The sequence below is a fragment of the Procambarus clarkii genome, chromosome 47 (genome assembly GCF_040958095.1).
Source record: "Procambarus clarkii isolate CNS0578487 chromosome 47, FALCON_Pclarkii_2.0, whole genome shotgun sequence".
NCBI classification, from domain to species: domain Eukaryota; kingdom Metazoa; phylum Arthropoda; class Malacostraca; order Decapoda; family Cambaridae; genus Procambarus; species Procambarus clarkii.
In genome coordinates, this window is record NC_091196.1 from 32964574 (window position 1) to 32983435 (window position 18862).

General features: G+C 39.6%; 1 protein-coding gene across 15 annotated transcripts in view; it reads right to left on the bottom strand.

Annotated features, from left to right (window-relative positions):
* Window positions 1-18862, bottom strand: part of LOC123762900 (single-stranded DNA-binding protein 3) — an 871787-nt gene that overhangs the window by 461110 nt on the left and 391815 nt on the right. For all 15 annotated transcript variants that reach the window (XR_011222292.1, XR_011222291.1, XR_011222293.1 and 12 more), the window contains exon 7: window positions 2208-2285. Coding sequence is in view for 12 of the 15 variants with exons in the window: in XM_069302207.1 (XP_069158308.1) it covers window positions 2208-2285 (78 nt within the window). In the remaining 3 variants the exon portion in view is untranslated. The remainder of the gene's footprint in view (window positions 1-2207; window positions 2286-18862) is intronic.

Consider the following 18862-nt stretch of genomic DNA (forward strand, 5'->3'; position numbering starts at 1 on the left):
CCCGACACAGCACTCTGCTGGGGCACCGCGCTCTGCTGTGGTGACATGGAAACTGCACTCTGCGCTTCATCTGACTGTACCTGATTGTCATGGACAATTTGCTTGAAGACATTTGAAATTTCCATGCAGGCATTTATTAGCGATTCTATGTTCTGCGCAGGAATATTGTCCAGAATTGCCATCATCTTCAAGAAAGTAGTATTATCCTTTGAGCAAAGCCAGTACGCAGAGTGTTCTCTGAAACCATTTTTCCTTCCATTATTAGTCATGTTGGCACATTTACTGTGTATGACTGCTGGGCAGAGTTGACACTGAAAGCTCTGCCACCTTCTTGTGGCAGTCTGTGCATAATTTTCCCAAAGACATTTTTTACTGAATACTTCTGTTCAGTGATGGTGTTAAAGTAGTGGATCGGTGAGTGTTGTCTGGTGGGTGTTGACCAGTGGGTGTTGACCCAGGGGAGGGTGGTGATGGGAAACCAGCCAGAAGAAGGCTGTATGAAGGGGCTGTGTTTCCACCTCGTGTCGCACTCTTAATTTGTTTGTTCTTAATTTATTTTGTTCACATGTTAGGAGTACATTGTTAGCACTTTCAACTAGTTATCTTACAGCGGAGGCAACTAGTTTCTGTATCAAGGCACTAGTAACCTGGGTACATTATGCATGTTGGAAACACTTACTAGTAAGCAAACACACACAGTGGGTACTCGGGGTGGGCCTACCGGGAATGGCCTTCATTTACACACAACGGACTTATTTTGTGTGTAATTTGTTCACTTGATATTAAGGTATTGTATCTTAATTTTTACAGTTGACACAATTGTTTATATAGAGAGTTTAGCACTGCGGACAACTGTGATTTTTTTATGTTTTAATAAGGAAGGATGCGATTTTTTGTTTAAACGTCTTGGCAACTTTTGCCTCTGGACTCCTGGCACCATGAGAGCAGGCAGGCAGGCAAACGGCAGACTTGTTGACTACAATCGAATTTCATTTGTTATTTCCTTAAAAAACACAAAAGTCGGATGGCAATCACTATAGTATATTGTTTAATATGTTTGGATGCACTTTATGAGGTATCTGACTGTCTTTAGTTCCTATGTCACTGGAATATCCCTAGATATATATTGTTTTTCACGGAGCTTGTGCTCACGTGGTCCTTCCCCTCTCACACCCCGACAACCATACAATTGTGATTGTTACAATAACTCTTCACACCAGAGTGAATTTTTTGTAACAATTTTTTTTATATAAGATATGAGACATTTTTATCAAGCAGGTGGATAAACCTGTTATACATAAGATAATTTATATTTTGATCTGAAACAATAATCTTCTAACAAGCAGTATTTAGACAAGTGTTTCACTTGAAATCTTCCCCAAAACACACATCTGCTTCATAGTACAGTACTGTTTATAGTTAGCTTCTTTAAACTCTTAAACTTCCTTCCCTGCTCTAAATACTAGTTGCATACATGTAAAAATGTTGAGACATATCAAAGGAAATAAACACGGAAAAACTAGACACTGTAGAAGAGGAAATCAATGAGAAATATACAGGAATAATTATACAGTAAATGGAAAAAAATGTCAAAATGGCAGTCATGGAAAGATAGTATGGGCATTGAAAATAAATGGCAAGCAACAGATTGTAAATAGAAACTCAGCAATGAGTAAAATACTCCCATTCTCCCAAGGCACTACTACCAGGCATGATAATGTTTACTCATCTACAGCCTTAACTATTTAAAATCATATCAGTGCAAATTAAGCATATTAGCATTGGTAGACATGCTACAAATGGCAGGCACAATAGGCAGACACTTTTAGGAAGCACTGATTTATGCTCTGAGTGCATGTGGCCACTAGCTTGGTAGCAGTCTTTTCTTATGTCATGTATCTGCTAACATTTCTTAAATCTAAACATACTGTACTGTGAAATGTAAACAGATACAGAAGATGCAAAAAGTAACCCATGGGCTGAATAATTATTTAAATTAATATTCTAAACAATGTTTCCTCCCACAACTGTTTTAGTTGCAACTAAGACAATAAAGCCAAAATAAAAAGAAAACCAAATTATTTTTAGTTAAAATTTAGGACTAGTATTTATGTTATGTTACTTATGAGAGATAAACTAAAGCATTCTAAACTACTGATGATATTGTCCCCACAGTCTCTGAATACTTAAGGTGTGCTTGAACTTACCCCATTGAAGTCGTTGTGCATCTGTGGCATTCTAACTCCCGGCCGAGGCCCACCTGGATATCTTGGGGACATGAATGGCTGTGGAAAAACAGCACATTAGTTAGTAAACATGGACTGGTGAGACATAGACACATCACACAACTGTGTCGCGGCAACACTGTTACCAATCAGTACGTTTCGAAACAACACTGTTACCAATCAGGATGTGTTGCAGCAGAACTGCTACTAATCAATGTGTGTTGCAGCAACACAGATACCAAAACAATACATACTGCAGCAACACTTCAGAATCAGTACGTGTTGCAGTAAAAGTGTTACCAATCACTAAGTTTCAAAGTAACATTTGTTACAAATCAGTACATATAGCAGCAAAACTGTAACCTGTCAAGTCACCAATCATTGATCGCAACACTTCATGAATCAGTATGTATCACAGCAATACTTAACAGTCAGCATGTGTCAAAGCAAAACTGTTACCAATCAGTACTTGTTTCAGCAAAAGTGTGACCAATCAGTTGTTGCAGCAACAGTGTGACCAATCAGTTGTTGCAGCAACAGTGTGACCAATCAGTTGTTGCAGCAACAGTGTGACCAATCAATTGTTGCAGCAACAGTGTGACCAATCAGTTGTTGCAGCAACAGTGTGACCAATCAGTTGTTGCAGCAACAGTGTGACCAATCAGTTGTTGCAGCAACAGTGTAACCAATCAGTTGTTGCAGCAACAGTGTGACCAATCAGTTGTTGCAGCAACAGTGTGACCAATCAGTTGTTGCAGAAACACTTAAGATTCAGTATCTGCAGCAGGAAAACTTACCAAGCAGTATAGTATGTTGCAGCAACACTGTTATCAATCAGATCATGTTGCAGCAAGTGTTACCAATCATTACATGTTGCAGCATGTGTTACCAACCAATAAGTGTTATAATAACACTTATTACCAATATGTACAGCAGCAAAATTGTTGCCAATCCACACATGTTGCAAGAACACTGTCAGAAATCAGTTGTCGCAGCAACACTGTTAAGATTAAGAACATACCGCAGGAACACTTTTCTATCAATACATGTTGCAGCACAACTGTTACCAATCAGTATGTGATGCAACAACAGTTACCAGTTAGTATGTGTCGCAGCAACACACTTACCAAATAGCAGGTGTTACAGCAACATGTGCCAATCAGTAGGCATTACAGCACCAAGTGCCAATCAGCAGGCATTACAGGACCAAGCAGTCCATAGAATTACCCAAATCCACCCAAATCTACCCGAATCCTGCTAGCATCACATAAGTAATGAAGAAATATGGCACATTTACTCACTATAATGTGCTGAATGCAGAACATGATCAAACCTGTTTTTACTCTGAAATAATCTAATTTCATAACGAAATTATAAGTAAATGTATAGCAGATGATGTCATAGGAAGTTGATGGTCCAAGCGACACTGTTGTGGAGCGACTTATCCAAGATATATTGTCGCCTGGAAAGTGTTTGCTGGCATATCAGCCTCCTGTACACAGTGACCAGTCGTCACACTTGGCTGAAATTGTCGCAAATTTAATTGGTGATATTAACAAGTAGAATGTGTATTTATAATAATATCTTTCATAAACTGCCACAAAAATTTAATATTTATTTAAAAAAAGTACAGTATATAGAAGTTAAATCAACTTCACAGGACAATAGTTTTGTTATATACTGTAGATACTAACACTATTCGTTGGTATGCGTTCGCTGCATCGGACTCGATAGGTTAGGTGGGTTGCCTGGGTTCATACGTTTCTGAATGGTTAGGAGGTTGGTTTTTTACCGAGTGGCAAATGGAGAGAGGTGTGTGGATCCTGATCCTATTACAAATACGCATTCTACTGGTTAATATCACCAATTAAATTTGCGACAATTTGAGCCAAGACGTGCGATGAATGGATTGTGTAAAACACGTCATCCTAGAATATTGGAGCAAAGACCATCGTGTTCCAACATTTTTGTTCGGGAAATTTATGTCTCGAGACAGGTTTCTGATACTCCTCAGGTATCTTCATTTTGCAAGTAATGAACATCGGACAGAGGATGTAGACTTTATAGTGAGGCACGTTCTGAATGAACTTATAGGAATGTTCAGAAATTTTTACGTACCAGCTCATAAGCTTCCTGCCTGATGGGGTTCTGGGAGTTCTTCTACTCCACAATTTCAACCAAAGGCCAGGTTTGACTTGCGAAAGCTTGGTCCACCAAGCTGTTGCTTGGAGCAGCCCGCAGGCCCATTTACTCACCACAGCCAAGTTGGTCTGGCACTTTTTTTTAGAAAACAGTCTAGTTTTCTCTTGAAGATGTCCACGGTTGTTCCTGCAATATTTCTTACAGTTGCTGGGAGAACGTTGAACAACCGTGGACCTCTGATGTTTATACAGTGTTCTCTGATTGTGCCTATGGCACCTCTGCTCTTCACTGGTTCTATTCTGCATTTTCTTCCATATCGTTCACTCCAATATGTTGTTATTTTACTGTGTAGATTTAGGACCTGGTCCTCCAGTATTTTGCATGTGTATATTATTTGGTATCTCTCTCGTCTCCTTTCTAGTGAATACATTTGGAGAGCTTTGAGACGATCCCAATAATTTAGATGCTTTATCACATCTATACATGTGAAAAAGGTGACACCCCTAGGGTCAACACTTGCAGCAGAGGAGCTCCAGCATATTTCAACAATCCTAAGTATTGTAGTACAGGTTGATGGTAGTGAGTGGTGTCCCAGAGAACATAAAGGTATAGTGCTCTTGAAAAATAGGTGAGATAACAGGAAAGTGCTAAGGGAAGTGAAAAATCGGATGAGAAAAAGTTGCCCTAGTGTTTACAGTGCAGAGAAGAACATTCAAGATGGCCACTGGCAAGGGGAAAAACAAAACAGAGCTTGATTTTGAGGGATTCAATGAAGAAAGCATTGATATTAGTAGTCTACATAACAAGTTGGTAAATTTAGATACTATAGTGAACTCTCATGTAGAAATAATTAGTAAATTGAAAGAAAGTAATGACCATTTGAATAGCAAAGTTTTATGTCTTGAGGGTTTAGTGAAAGACTTGCGCAAGGATAAGAATCAATTGGAAACAAATTGCAAAGCTATGGAAGAAGAAAATAAACTCTTAAAAATAGCTTTGGAAGAAGTTAAAGTAAATTTAAACATAAATGACTACAATAGGTTAGGCAAGGAAATTTAACAGGAGAAACAGCTTTTGTCAGCACAGATGGAGGAAGTTACACAGGGAATAGAACAGTGCAAGAAAGATATGCAACTCACTTATGCACAAGTGGCCAAGGAGAAGGAAAAAATAGAAGAAGCAGTAAAGGAAGTCAAACACTGCAGCAACCAAGATAAAACAAACATTAGGCTAGAAGTGAGGAAAGAATTGGCATCTAACCCGAAGTTGGTGCAAAACACAGTTGATCGGAGTAAGTCCCTGATCATTTTTGGCTGCAAAGAAAAGGCGATAACATCTAGGTCAGAAAGAGCTGTAGAAGAAGCTAAAGTAGTAGATAAAATTGTTGGCCTCGTGGAAGGTCTTACAAACAGAGAGAATGTGTGCGACTACAGGAGAATAGGCAGGTACGTAAAAGGGAAAGATCGACCTTTGAGGATCACCCTAAACGGTGCCAAACAGATGGAAGAAGTACTAAGGAATGCTAGAAAATTGCAAAGGGATGAGGATGGGAAAGGGTGGTCATTAAGACGAGATCTTTCAAAAGAAGATAGAGAGAAGCTGAAACTGAACCTCGCCGAGGCAAAACATTTAAATGAGAGCAGGAATGAAGAAGAAATAAATTCTTTTTTCTACAAAGTGATAGGGGTAGGCAAACCAGTAAAGTGGTACATAAAGGCAAACCAACAAAATCAATAGAGAGAGGGGGAGTGAAGAATAAGGAGAGGGGGAACAAGTTCCTGAAGATTGCATACACCAACATAGATGGAGTGAGATCGAAGATACTGGAGTTAAGTGATGTAATACAGCTGCAGACACCAGACATTGTTGCACTCACGGAGACAAAACTTGAAGATGTAATTTTAAATGAGGTCATATTCCCAAGGGGCTACTCAATTTGGAGACGGGACAGAAAAATTAGGAAAGGCGGTGGCGTTGCTGTGCTGGTAAAAGAACACCTAAAGGTGAAGGAAATAATGACTGCCAATCCACAAGAAGTTGACATAATAGCACTAGAGATCTGCTATGAGGATGATAAACTAATGATGATAAATGCATATAGTCCACCGCCAAGCAGCACATGGTCAAAGGAGGAGCTAGATAGTAAACGTGAAGGTCTTATAACAATAATGAGAGAGATTATAGCGAGAGCGGATAACGATAGATCACGACTGTTGATAGTCGGTGACTTCAACTTGAAATCCATAGACTGGGAAGCATATGAAGCTAAAACAGAAGATTTTTGGACCTGTAAATTTGTAGACCTCATCCTGGAAACATTCTTGTATCAACATGTTAAACAAGCTACGAGGATGAGGGAAGGGGACGTTCCCTCCATGCTAGATTTGATATTTACCAGGAAGGAGGAAGAGATATTTGACATTCAGTACCTTCCTCCCTTGGGTAAAAGTGACCATGTCTTTTTGGGAATAAAGTATGCAATGCGTTATAAGCTGGAAGAAAATAAGGAGGTTGAAGCAGTTGAAAAACCAGACTTCAGGAGAGGACATTATGGTGACCTTAGAAATTTTTTTAGTGAGTATAATTGGACAGACTTGATGCTAGGCAAGGAAGTGAATGAGATGTATGGCAAGTTTTGTGAAATATATGATAAAGGCACAAAAAAATTTATACCAAAACAGAGATGCAGAACTAGGAAACAGGATTGGTTCAATAGAAACTGCGAGAGGGCTAGAGACCGAAAGACACAAAAATGGAATCAATACAGGAAGAGGCCGAACCCCCAAACATACCAGCGATACAAAGATGCGAGAAACAACTACACGGCAGTGAGGAGAGAGGCAGAAAGAAATTTTGAAAAAGGGATTGCGGACAAATGTAAAACAGAACCAGGTCTATTCTATAAATTCATAAACAACAAATTGCAGGTAAAGGATAATATTCAGAGGTTGAAAATGGGAAATAGATTCACGGAAGATGAAAAGGAAATGTGTGAAACACTAAACGAAAAGTTCCAAAGTGTGTTTGTACAAAATGAAATCTTTAGGGAACCAGATACAATAAGAATTCCAGAGAACAACATAGAACACATAGAGGTGTCTAGAGACGAAGTGGAAAAAATGCTCAAGGAGCTCGGTAAGAACAAAGCAGCTGGCCCAGATGGCGTTTCACCATGGGTTCTGAGAGAATGTGCATCTGAGCTCAGCATTCCACTTCACCTGATCTTTCAGGCATCCCTGTGTACAGGAATCGTAGCAGACGGGTGGAAACAGGCTAACATAGTTCCAATCTACAAAAGTGGCAGCAGGGAAGACCCCCTCAATTATAGACCTGTATCATTGACAAGTGTAATAGTGAAAGTATTGGAAAAACTAATCAAAACTAAATGGGTAGAACACCTAGAGAGAAATGATATAATATCAGACAGACAGTATGGTTTTCGATCTGGAAGATCCTGTGTATCGAATTTACTCAGTTTCTATGATCGAGCCACAGAGATATTACAGGAAAGAGATGGTTGGGTTGACTGCATCTATCTGGACCTAAAAAAGGCTTTCGACAGAGTTCCACATAAGAGGTTGTTCTGGAAACTGGAAAATATTGGAGGGGTGACAGGTAAGCTTCTATCATGGATGAAAAATTTTCTGACTGATAGAAAAATGAGGGCAGTAATCAGAGGCAATGTATCAGAATGGAGAAATGTCACAAGTGGAGTACCACAGGGTTCAGTTCTTGCACCAGTGATGTTTATTGTGTACATAAATGATCTACCAGTTGGTATACAGAATTATATGAACATGTTTGCTGATGATGCTAAGATAATAGGAAGGATAAGAAATTTAGATGACTGTCATGCCCTTCAAAAAGACCTGGACAAAATAAGTATATGGAGCACCACTTGGCAAATGGAATTTAATGTTAATAAATGTCATGTTATGGAATGTGGAATAGGAGAACATAGACCCCACACAACCTATATATTATGTGAGAAATCTTTAAAGAATTCTGATAAAGAAAGATCTAGGAGTGGTTCTAGATAGAAAACTATCACCTGAGGACCACATAAAGAATATTGTGCAAGGAGCCTATGCTATGCTTTCTAACTTCAGAATTGCATTTAAATACATGGATGGTGATATACTAAAGAAATTGTTCATGACTTTTGTTAGGCCAAAGCTAGAATATGCAGCTGTTGTGTGGTGCCCATATCTTAAGAAGCACATCAACAAACTGGAAAAGGTGCAAAGACATGCTACTAAGTGGCTCCCAGAACTGAAGGGCAAGAGCTACGAGGAGAGGTTAGAAGCATTAAATATGCCAAAACTAGAAGACAGAAGAAAAAGAGGTGATATGATCACTACATACAAAATAGTAACAGGAATTGACAAAATCGACAGGGAAGACTTCCTGAGACCTGGAACTTCAAGAACAAGAGGTCATAGATTTAAACTAGCTAAACACAGATGCCGAAGAAATATAAGAAAATTCACCTTCGCAAATAGAGTGGTAGACGGTTGGAACAAGTTAAGTGAGAAGGTGGTGGAGGCCAAGACCGTCAGTAGTTTCAAAGCGTTATATGACAAAGAGTGCTGGGAAGACGGGACACCACGAGCGTAGCTCTCATCCTGTAACTACACTTAGGTAATTACACTTAGGTAATTACATGCTGTATATGTTCTCTATATTTCCTCTATTTCAGCAATCTCTCCTGCTCTGAAGGGGGAAGTGAGTACCGAGCAGTACTCAAGACAGGACAGCACAAGTGATTTGAAAAGTACAACCATTGTGATGGGATCCATGGAATTGAAAGTTCTCATAATCCATCCTATCATTTTTCTGGAGGAAGTAATATTTCCTTAGTTATGCTCCCTAAACATTAGGACATCAGACATCATTATTCCCAAATTCTTGACATGCTGTTTTCCTACTATGGGCAGATTCGATTGTGTTTTGTACCCTGTATTATGTTTCAGATCCTCATTTTTGCCATACCTGAGTACCTGGAATTTATCACTGTTAAACATCATGTTATTTTCTGCTGCCCAATCGAAAACTTTGTTAATACCTGCTTGTAGTTTTTCAATGTCTTCAGCAGAGGTAATTTTCATGCTGATTTTTGTGTCATCTGCAAAGAATAACACGAAGCTGTGACTTGTATTTTTGTCTATATCTGATATGACGATAAGGCAAAGCAGTGGTGCAAGGACTGTACCTTGAGGTACAGAGCTTTTAACTGCGCTTGGACTCATTTTATTTGATTGACTGTTACTCGTTGTGTTCTGTTCGACAGGAAATTGAGTATCCAGCATCCTACTTTACAAGTTATTCCCATTAGACTTCATTTTGTGTGCTATCACTCCATGATCACACATATGTCAAATGCCTTTGCAAAGTCTGTGTATACAACATCTGCATTTTGCTTTTTTTCTAGAGCTTCTGTGATTTTGTCATAGTGGTTGAGTAACTGTGACAGAAATAAGAGGATCTTCCCTCTCTAAATCCATGTTGTCCTGGATTGTGTAGCTCATTATTTCCCCTTAAAACTAGAAATTGATTCCTAATCACTCTTTTAAAAACTTTTATTATGTGTGATGTTAGTGCAACTGTCTATAATTTTTGGCCAAGGCTTAACTACCCGCCTTGTGCAGAGGAGCTACATTTGCCGATTTAAGTGCAGTTGGTATCTCCCCTGTATCCAGGCTCTTTCTCCATATTACACTGAGCGCTCGCGCTACTGGTACTTTACATTTCTTTATGAATATTGAATTCCACGAGTCAAGCCCAGGAGCTGAGTGCATGGGCATATTGTCAATTTCTTTTTCAAAGTCTTCCGAGTTCGTGTTAATATCCGTTATATTATCTGCAGCTTGAATGTCTGGAATCATCAACTTTCATGTTGTTTCCAAACATAGCTTCCTACTGACTTCTTAGAATTTCACTAATTTCTTTGTTGTCCTCTGTGTACGTACCTTTGGTTGTAATTAAAGGTCAAATACTGGTGGAGGTTTTTGATTTTGATTTTGCATATGTGAAAAAATATTTTGGATTTTTTCTTTATCTTTTATATAGCTTTCTGTTCAAATTCCATTTCCTCAGACTCATATGATCGTTTCAACATTTGCTCTATTTCTTCAATCTCCCTGTTTAGGTTTATTTTCCTTGCTTGTGAGAGTCGTGTCTGCCTAAGCATTTCCATTATTTTTTTCCTTCTCTTGTAAAGTCGTCTGCGTTCTCTTTCTAGAGTGGTCCTCTTTCTGACCCTCCTCACAGGCACGTGCTTCATGCAGACCTTGTATGCTTCAGCTGTCGGTTGAGCTATTCCTGCTAAGCTAAACTAAGCCATTCGCGCTAAGCTGGTGATTGATGAATCCCTTGTGCTTTTCAAAGGACGTGTTGCCTACACACAGTATATTCCCTCCAAACACCACAGATTTGGATTGAAATTCTTTGTTCTCTTTGACTGTGAAACAGGAATTGTGTTACACATGATTCTGTATTCTGCAACAAATGTAGACATTCCCGGTAATAACCAACATGGTTTCTCAGGTAGGGGGCCTGTGGCTGAGAGGACAGCGCTTGAGACAAGTAATCCTAGGGGTCCAGGTTCAATCCCCGGCTATGGCGGAAAACAAATGGGCAGTTTCTTTCACCCTGATGCCCCTGTTACCTAGCAGTAAAAGGTACCTGGGAGGTAAGACAGCTGCTATGGGCTGCTTCCTGGGTGTGTGTGTGTGTGTGTGTGTAATTACCTAAGTGTAATTATTTAAGTGTAGTTACAGGATGAGAGCTAAGCTCGTGGTGTCCCGTCTCCCCAGCACTTTTTGTCATATAATGCTTTGAAATTACCGACGGTTTTGGCCTCTACCACCTTCTCACTTAACTTGTTCCAACCGTCTACCACTCTGTTTGCGAAAGTCAATTTTCTTATATTTCTTCGGCATCTGTGTTTAGCTAGTTTATATCTATGACCTCTTGTTCTTAAAGTTCCAGGTCTCAGGAAATCTTCCCTATCGATTTTATCAATTCCTGTTACTATTTTGTATGTAGTGATCATATCACCTCTTTTTCTTCTGTCTTCCAGTTTTGGCATATTTAATGCCTCTAACCTCTCCTCGTAGCTCTTGCCCTTCAGTTCTGGGAGCCACTTAGTAGCATGTCTTTGCACCTTTTCCAGTTTGTTGATGTGCTTCTTAAGATATGAGCACCACACAACCGCTGCATATTCTAGCTTTGGCCTAACAAAAATTGTGAACAATTTCTTTAGTATATCGCCATCCATGTATTTAAAAGCAATTCTGAAGTTAGAAAGCGTGGCATAGGCTCCTCGCACAACGTTCTTTATATGGTCCTCGGGTGATAGTTTTCTATCTAGAATCACCCCTAGATATCTTTCTTTATCAGAATTCTTTAAAGATTTCTCACATAATATACAGTATAGGTTGTGTGGGGTCTATGTTCTCCTATTCCACATTCCATAACATGGCATTTATTAACATTAAATTCCATTTGCCAAGTGTTGCTCCATATACTTATTTTGTCCAGGTCTTCTTGAAGGGCATGACAATCATCTAGGTTTCTTATCTTCCCTATTATCTTAGCATCAACAGCAAACATGTTCATATAATTCTGTATTCCATCTGGTAGATCGTTTATGTAGACAATGAACATTACCGGTGCAAGAACTGAACCCTGTGGTACTCCACTTGTGACATTCCCCCAATCCGATACATTGCCTCTGATTACGGCCTTAATTTTTCTATCAGTTAGGAAATTTTTCATCCATGCTAGAAGCTTACCTGTCACCCATCCAATATGTTCCAGTTTCCAGAACAACCTCTTATGTGGAACTGTCAAAAGCCTTTTTTAGGTCCAAATATATGCAGTCAACCCAACCATCTCTTTCCTGTAAAATCTTTCCTGTGGCTCGATCATAGAAACTGAGAAAATTTGTTACACGGGATCTTCCAGATCGAAAACCATACTGTCTGTCTGATATTATATCGTTTTTCTCCAGGTGTTCTACCCATTTAGTTTTAATTATTTTTTCCAATATTTTGACTATTACACTTGTCAATGATACAGGTCTATAATTGACGGAGTCTTCCCTGCTGCCACTTTTGTAGATTGGGACGATGTTAGCCTTTTTCTACACATCAGCTACAACTCCTTTACACAGGGATGCTTGAAAAATCAGTTGAAGTGGAATGCTGAGCTTAGGTGCACATTCTCTCAGAACCCATGGTGAAACTCCATCTGGACCAACTGCTTTGTTCTTACTTAGCTCCTTTAGCATTTTCTCCACTTCATCTCTAGACACTTCTATGTGGTCTATGCTGTTCTCTGAAATTCTTATTGTGTCTGGTTCCCTGAAGATTTCATTTTGTACAAACACACTTTGGAACTTTTCGTTTAATGTTTCACACATTTCCTTTTCATTTTCTGTGAATCTATTTCCCATTTTCAACGTCTGAATATTATCCTGTACCTACAATTTGTTGTTTATGAATTTATAGAATAGACCTGTTTCTGTTTTACATTTGTCCGCAATCTCTTTTTCAAAATTTCTTTCTGCCTCTCTCCTCACTGTCATGTAGTTGTTTCTCCCATCTTTGTATCGCTGGTATGTTTGGGGGTTCGGCATCTTCCTATATTGATTCCATTTTTGTATCTTTTGGTCTCTGGCCCTCTCGCAATTTCTGTCGAACCAATCCTGTTTCCTAGTTCTGCATCTCTGCTTTAGAATATAAATTTTTGTGCCTTTATCATATATTTCACAAAACTTGACATACATCTCATTTACTTCATGTCCTAACAGCAAGTCTTCCCAGTCAATTTCCTTAAAGAAATGTCCGAGTTCCCCATAATGACCTCTCCTGAAATCAGGCTTTTCAACTGCTTCAACCTCATTTTCTTCCAAATTATACGCACAGCATACTTTATTCCCAATAAGACATGGTCACTTTTACCTAAGGGAGGGAGGTGTATAAGTTTCATGCAAATCGTACTATACACAAATAGGAAAAATAAAATTAAACAAAAAAAAACAAAAAAAATTTAACTTAATTTTTTTTAAACTAATTATTAAATTTTTTAAATATATGCTATTGTGATAGCTGAGAGTCGTAGATATGATTTCAGTTGACACTTGTGTTTGATGTTAATTTTTGGCCATTTTGGAAAATTTGACACATAATTCAATATTTTTTTCTCCCTTCCTATTTATGCTAGAATGCTGAGACTTGGACCAGATGAAACCCTTTTCATATACAACTTCTCAAAAAAGTTTGAATGAAATCAAACTAGTTTTAATTTATTGCATTTTTTTGGCACATTTGGAACTCATGGTCCCTTATATGCATACATCCCTGTAGGGAATTCTATTGCAAACAGAACGACGTAGCACGAGAATTAAGGTGAGGAAACTGAAACGAGTATACACATTTTATTGATTTTGCGCACTCACTGGTAACGTTCGGCCAACTTTCGACTTTGCTGTGGGGGGGTCGCGCCGGGCTTTAGGACCTTATATGCATATACCCATGTAGGGAATTCTGTTGTGAACACAATGATACCAAAACGAATTACGTAGCATGAGAGTTTAGGTGAGAAAACTGAAACGAGTACATACACATTTCAGTGTCGCCACACGCTCGCCCGAAACGTAGGGAGCATTTCGGGGATGTCAGTGGTGCTCACGCGCCGAGCGTGAAAGTGTTAAGGTAATGTTTGTAATTAGTATACTAAAAAGTTTTATTGGAGTAGCCCAAGATATATGGTAGCAGGTTTAAAAGAATAAGTGTGCCATAAGTATATTTAAAGATCTTTAAAGCCAACATAGGCTCTAGACTTTGCAACAATCCTAGGAAACATTGCTGGAACAAGTGCAGACGTTTACAAAAGGAACTTGACAAGTTCCTGAAACAATATGCAGCATTAGTCAGGTTGTAATGACTATGAAGATATCTGTGCCATAAACACCAATAGCCTGGTTAATCAGGTTGTCACTATGAAAGTCATGGCTTACGCTGAGTATGAAAGCAATACCCTCAAAATTCATAACCGATGTAAGAGATATACAGTGATATGACAACAGCCAAAATGAGTACATTGAAAAATATAGACACTACATTATTCACTAAAGAATACAAAAGCCATTACAGGATGGTGCTCAACACACATACATGTACATATGGATGTATATATCAAAACACACACAATGAATGTATGCATATATACAGCAGTACTAATACATGAACAGTATTATGTACAGTATATGCACAGTATTTAACATATAACAGTATTTAACACAGTACATACATGTACATAAATGTCCATGACAACAAACACGAACTTGAACACGTACATATGCTTTCATGCACATGCAAACACTCGAAAACATCCATCAAAGAATTTAAGCATGCACACACACACACTGATGCAACCACACCCCCATCCTGTCCAATCACAGGAAGACCAAGGCTGGAAAGGGGAGGAATGTGGGTTGTATTCAGTAGTTACAGTACTTTGCCAATGTCATGCCAAGAGACTTTCTCATCTCAACATTAAACACTGTACTGTATATACAATACAATATGTGGCAATTTTTACTGAAACATATCACAGGAGCAGCATATGCAAATGACAAGCAATTGCATAATCAATCCCATGATGGACACTTGACCTATCAAGCCAGCCTGTTTAATGTCAATATGTGTTCTCCTGCATTAAAAATTAGATAATAATCATTTGTGTAAAATTATAGATCCTAGATAGAGCTTGTGATAAAGAGTATTTTGGTATTAATGGGCACTAGGAGCATGTGTTTACAGTATCCTGTGATCACCCCCAGAAACTGTACACTGGTGCCAAACTTTCATGAGTTGGAGCAAAACTTAAATATACTTAAAATGGGGTTGAGCTGACCAGTCATAACCCAGTTAGGGTGATGGTAAGTACTGGCAAGTAAGATTGGTGCAGAGCTTGTGTCAGAAAATAAAAGCTCTTCAGAAGCCTGGAAGCTGCTGAACCAGGAAAAGGCCATTAGCAGGCTTTCTCTCAATTCTTAGAGCAAGGCAGGCCATGTTAGAAAAACATATTGCATGTTTAAAGTTAACCTTCAGTGTCTTTCAAAGTAATCTTCTGAAAGTAGTCACAGAGTAATAATCAAGCAGGTGATATTGCACCTGCAAGAAAACAGCACTTTTGTCATTCAAGAAAAGAGCAAAGGCACGTTCTTTCAAGTTATCTTTCAAGGAGATAAAGCAAGACCATTATGCAATGATGGTCTTGCCATCCGCCACACATGAAAGCAGAGTTTGAATGCCAGCAATTTGGCAGTTATACTGTAATTCATGAATACGAAGGAGCCACCACTACCTTTTAACCACCCATTTGTGTCATTGATCTTCCAACTCAGATTTCAGTTTAACCTACAGTACTCTGCATCCAGAAGCTAATATCCATGGTATCCTGTGATCTGGATTACATGCGCTTCCAGGGTCAATGTCATTATGTGTCCAAGTGATTGTAAATATGACGAGAAGTCTAAAAATGCAAGTACAGTACTAGAAATACTTGAACAAGTTGATCTTAGGCTCAGGTAATTACCTAAGTGATTACCTAAGTGTAGTTACTGTACAGGATGAGAGCTACGCTCATGGTGTCCCGTCTCCCCAGCACTCTTTGTCATATAATGCTTTGAAATTACTGACGGTTTTGGCCTCCACCACCTTCTCACCTAACTTGTTCCAACCGTCTACCACTCTGTTTACAAGAGTGCGATATGTTTGCGATATGCTAGGTCTATTACGCACAAGACTTTAAACACAGTCTTCACATGGATCACAGATTTCTTGACAGAAATCACATGGATTTTTTTCCATATGATTTCTGTGATCAGTTTGAAGAATTCTTATATTCCCCTGGTCCATGAGATTGTTTGTCTCTGTAACTTGCAGGCCCACATCATCCACATAACCATGACAATCATGATTAGTATCCTAAGGAGAGGCTTATCAAATTCCTTATTGAAAGCATTATTGGTTTTAACAATATTTTGTACATGATGGTAATCGGTTGAAGAGTTGTGGGTCTCTGATATTCATACTTTTCCAATTGGGCCTATTTGTTCAGTTGTACATCAGCAGGTTGTGCAAAATCCCAGAGGTACTTTTAGCCGAGCTTAAGCCCAGCAGTACATAGTAATATCTAGAAATCTTGATAATTTTACAGGATGATCCACAGATATGTGGCTCTACCTACAATATAGACAAAAGTATGATGATAGATGAATAGGTAATGCAAATTTCATTTTACCTCTGGTAAATTCAATTTTTTCAGAGTTCACAATACTGTACTGTATAGTACAATACACCTGTACTGTCATATGAATGCTTACAGGCAATCCATAGTGTTACGTTCAACACTATTTTTAAGAGCATATACTTTTGTTCTATAATGCATTTTGAGGCCTATATGGGATGGGATTCATAGGAGACAGGCTAAGATTTCATCTTTGATGATTTTATATTAAGTGAAAAGCATGTCTTGAGGAGATGACTGCAAACAAGGATGACAGTCACCCTTAATGTGTTGGCATATATATACATCCAAAGTACTGTACTGATTAAGGTGCAAAGAGTACGGCAAATAATTCTGCTTGAAGACTGGAGGCCCAGTTATTACACAAACTTCCCACTCAGAACAGGAGTCGACGGCACTAATGGCAGCACCAGTGGTGTGGTAGGGGGAAATTATTGGTGTAAATGGTTTGGGAGGAGAAGCACTCTGTGAGCAGCACATCAGTCTGGTTTAACCTTTTAAGTGCGCAATGCGCCTGCAGGCCCACGTCTGGTTCACATCAGCTTCCTCAGGGCTCTTGTAAACAGACGCCATCTTTAAAAAAAATCATGGTCCACATTTCCGGGTGTGAGAGCCTCAGTAGTGAGAGAGCAACCAAGGCTGGCATACACAGCATGAGCTCACAGCATTGCTGTTCAGCTTGTGACCACAGCATCGCCTAATAATGTCAAAATATATATATATAACTTGTATTATTTAGCCATGATAGTATTACAGAAGAGCCTGAGTGTGATAATGACTGTGTACAATGTTCAAATATTAGTGATTCAATGCTGTTCACAATGTTCACAGTGCTAGTGTGAGAGAGTGTCTCTCAAGATTCTCCCACAGCTGACTTGAATGGCTCATTGCAGTGCACAGTGCACCAATCTTGTGCACAGTGCACCGATCTTGTGCACAGTGCACCGATCTTGTGCACAGTGCACCGATCTTGTGCACAAGGTCCTATTTCTGTTAACCCTGGATAGTGACCTGGCATGTTGGGTATCTCCAGAATGCCCACTTAACCAGGAACACTTTTATAATACGGAGGCCACCGTATGTCCAGGCAGGAAGTAGATACAGGGAGTTAAGCATACTTGCCACCAAGGGTCAGTGAGTACATTGGCCGGTGGGAGCGTGGGACAGAGGGGAGACGCCAGCAGCGTCTGACCTCTGGGGTCAACCGGCGCGATAGAAAATAACAGCTATGACGTGGTCGTGACGTATTCATGACGTCACTCCTGCTACTGATCATCGAACGTTCAATATGATTGGTTCCCGCTCATTTGCTGCAATGCTATTGATCAAATTGTAACCTTTTGTGTTGGGTGCCCACGAGACGCCCTGAGCTTCAGGCAAAACCATTCTCGTGAGGGATCTCTTGCAAAGAGGACGTGTTCTGTTCTGTCTATTCGGCCAATAGGCTGAACACCGTCCATTCCTCACCGTCAAGTTAAACTCAGCGTCTATTTGATATACCACACACTCGCCCAGAATCACGAGTGTGAATATATTGTTCAGAAGCCTAAAGTGACAAAATCACCAGAGCGAAACAGATTGAGCGAAACAGACTGGTATCAGGTAACCCCTGGTGACAAAGATTGTTGTGAGTGACTTAGAGTGAACTAAGGCAGTGCCGCCGCCTAAGTAACCTGTGTGTGACTTTACCACAAGTGTACCTGCAAGGTACCACAGCCGCCGCCAGCCACCACTCTGTCCCGAGCGTGTACCTCAGTATAGTACCTCAGTACCTCAAGGTGCCCGCCGCCGCCCTCACTACTACGTGACGTCACCACCTTACTCAACGCCAGTGCCAGTGTGTGTGTGCGTGTGTCTGTCTGTTAAGCATACAGCATGCCCTACTGCAAGTACCCTCCATGTCTACGAGCGAAACCAGCTGTCAGGCCACCTACGAGTGCTTGTATAAATGTGCCTGAGTGAGTAAGGAAAGGTACCTTATCTGTAAGTACAAGATCTTGTCATTGTTTTATTGTGTCTGTGTTGATCTGAGGTATCAACCACAGTTCTCACCTTCTCATACCTGTCACAGGTTATAGGTGAATCGACGGTGAATGCGTGTTTATCTGTGTGGTATCACGGCATTTCACTCGTCTGTGCTTGTGAGTTTCACATACACCACACATTTAGTATTG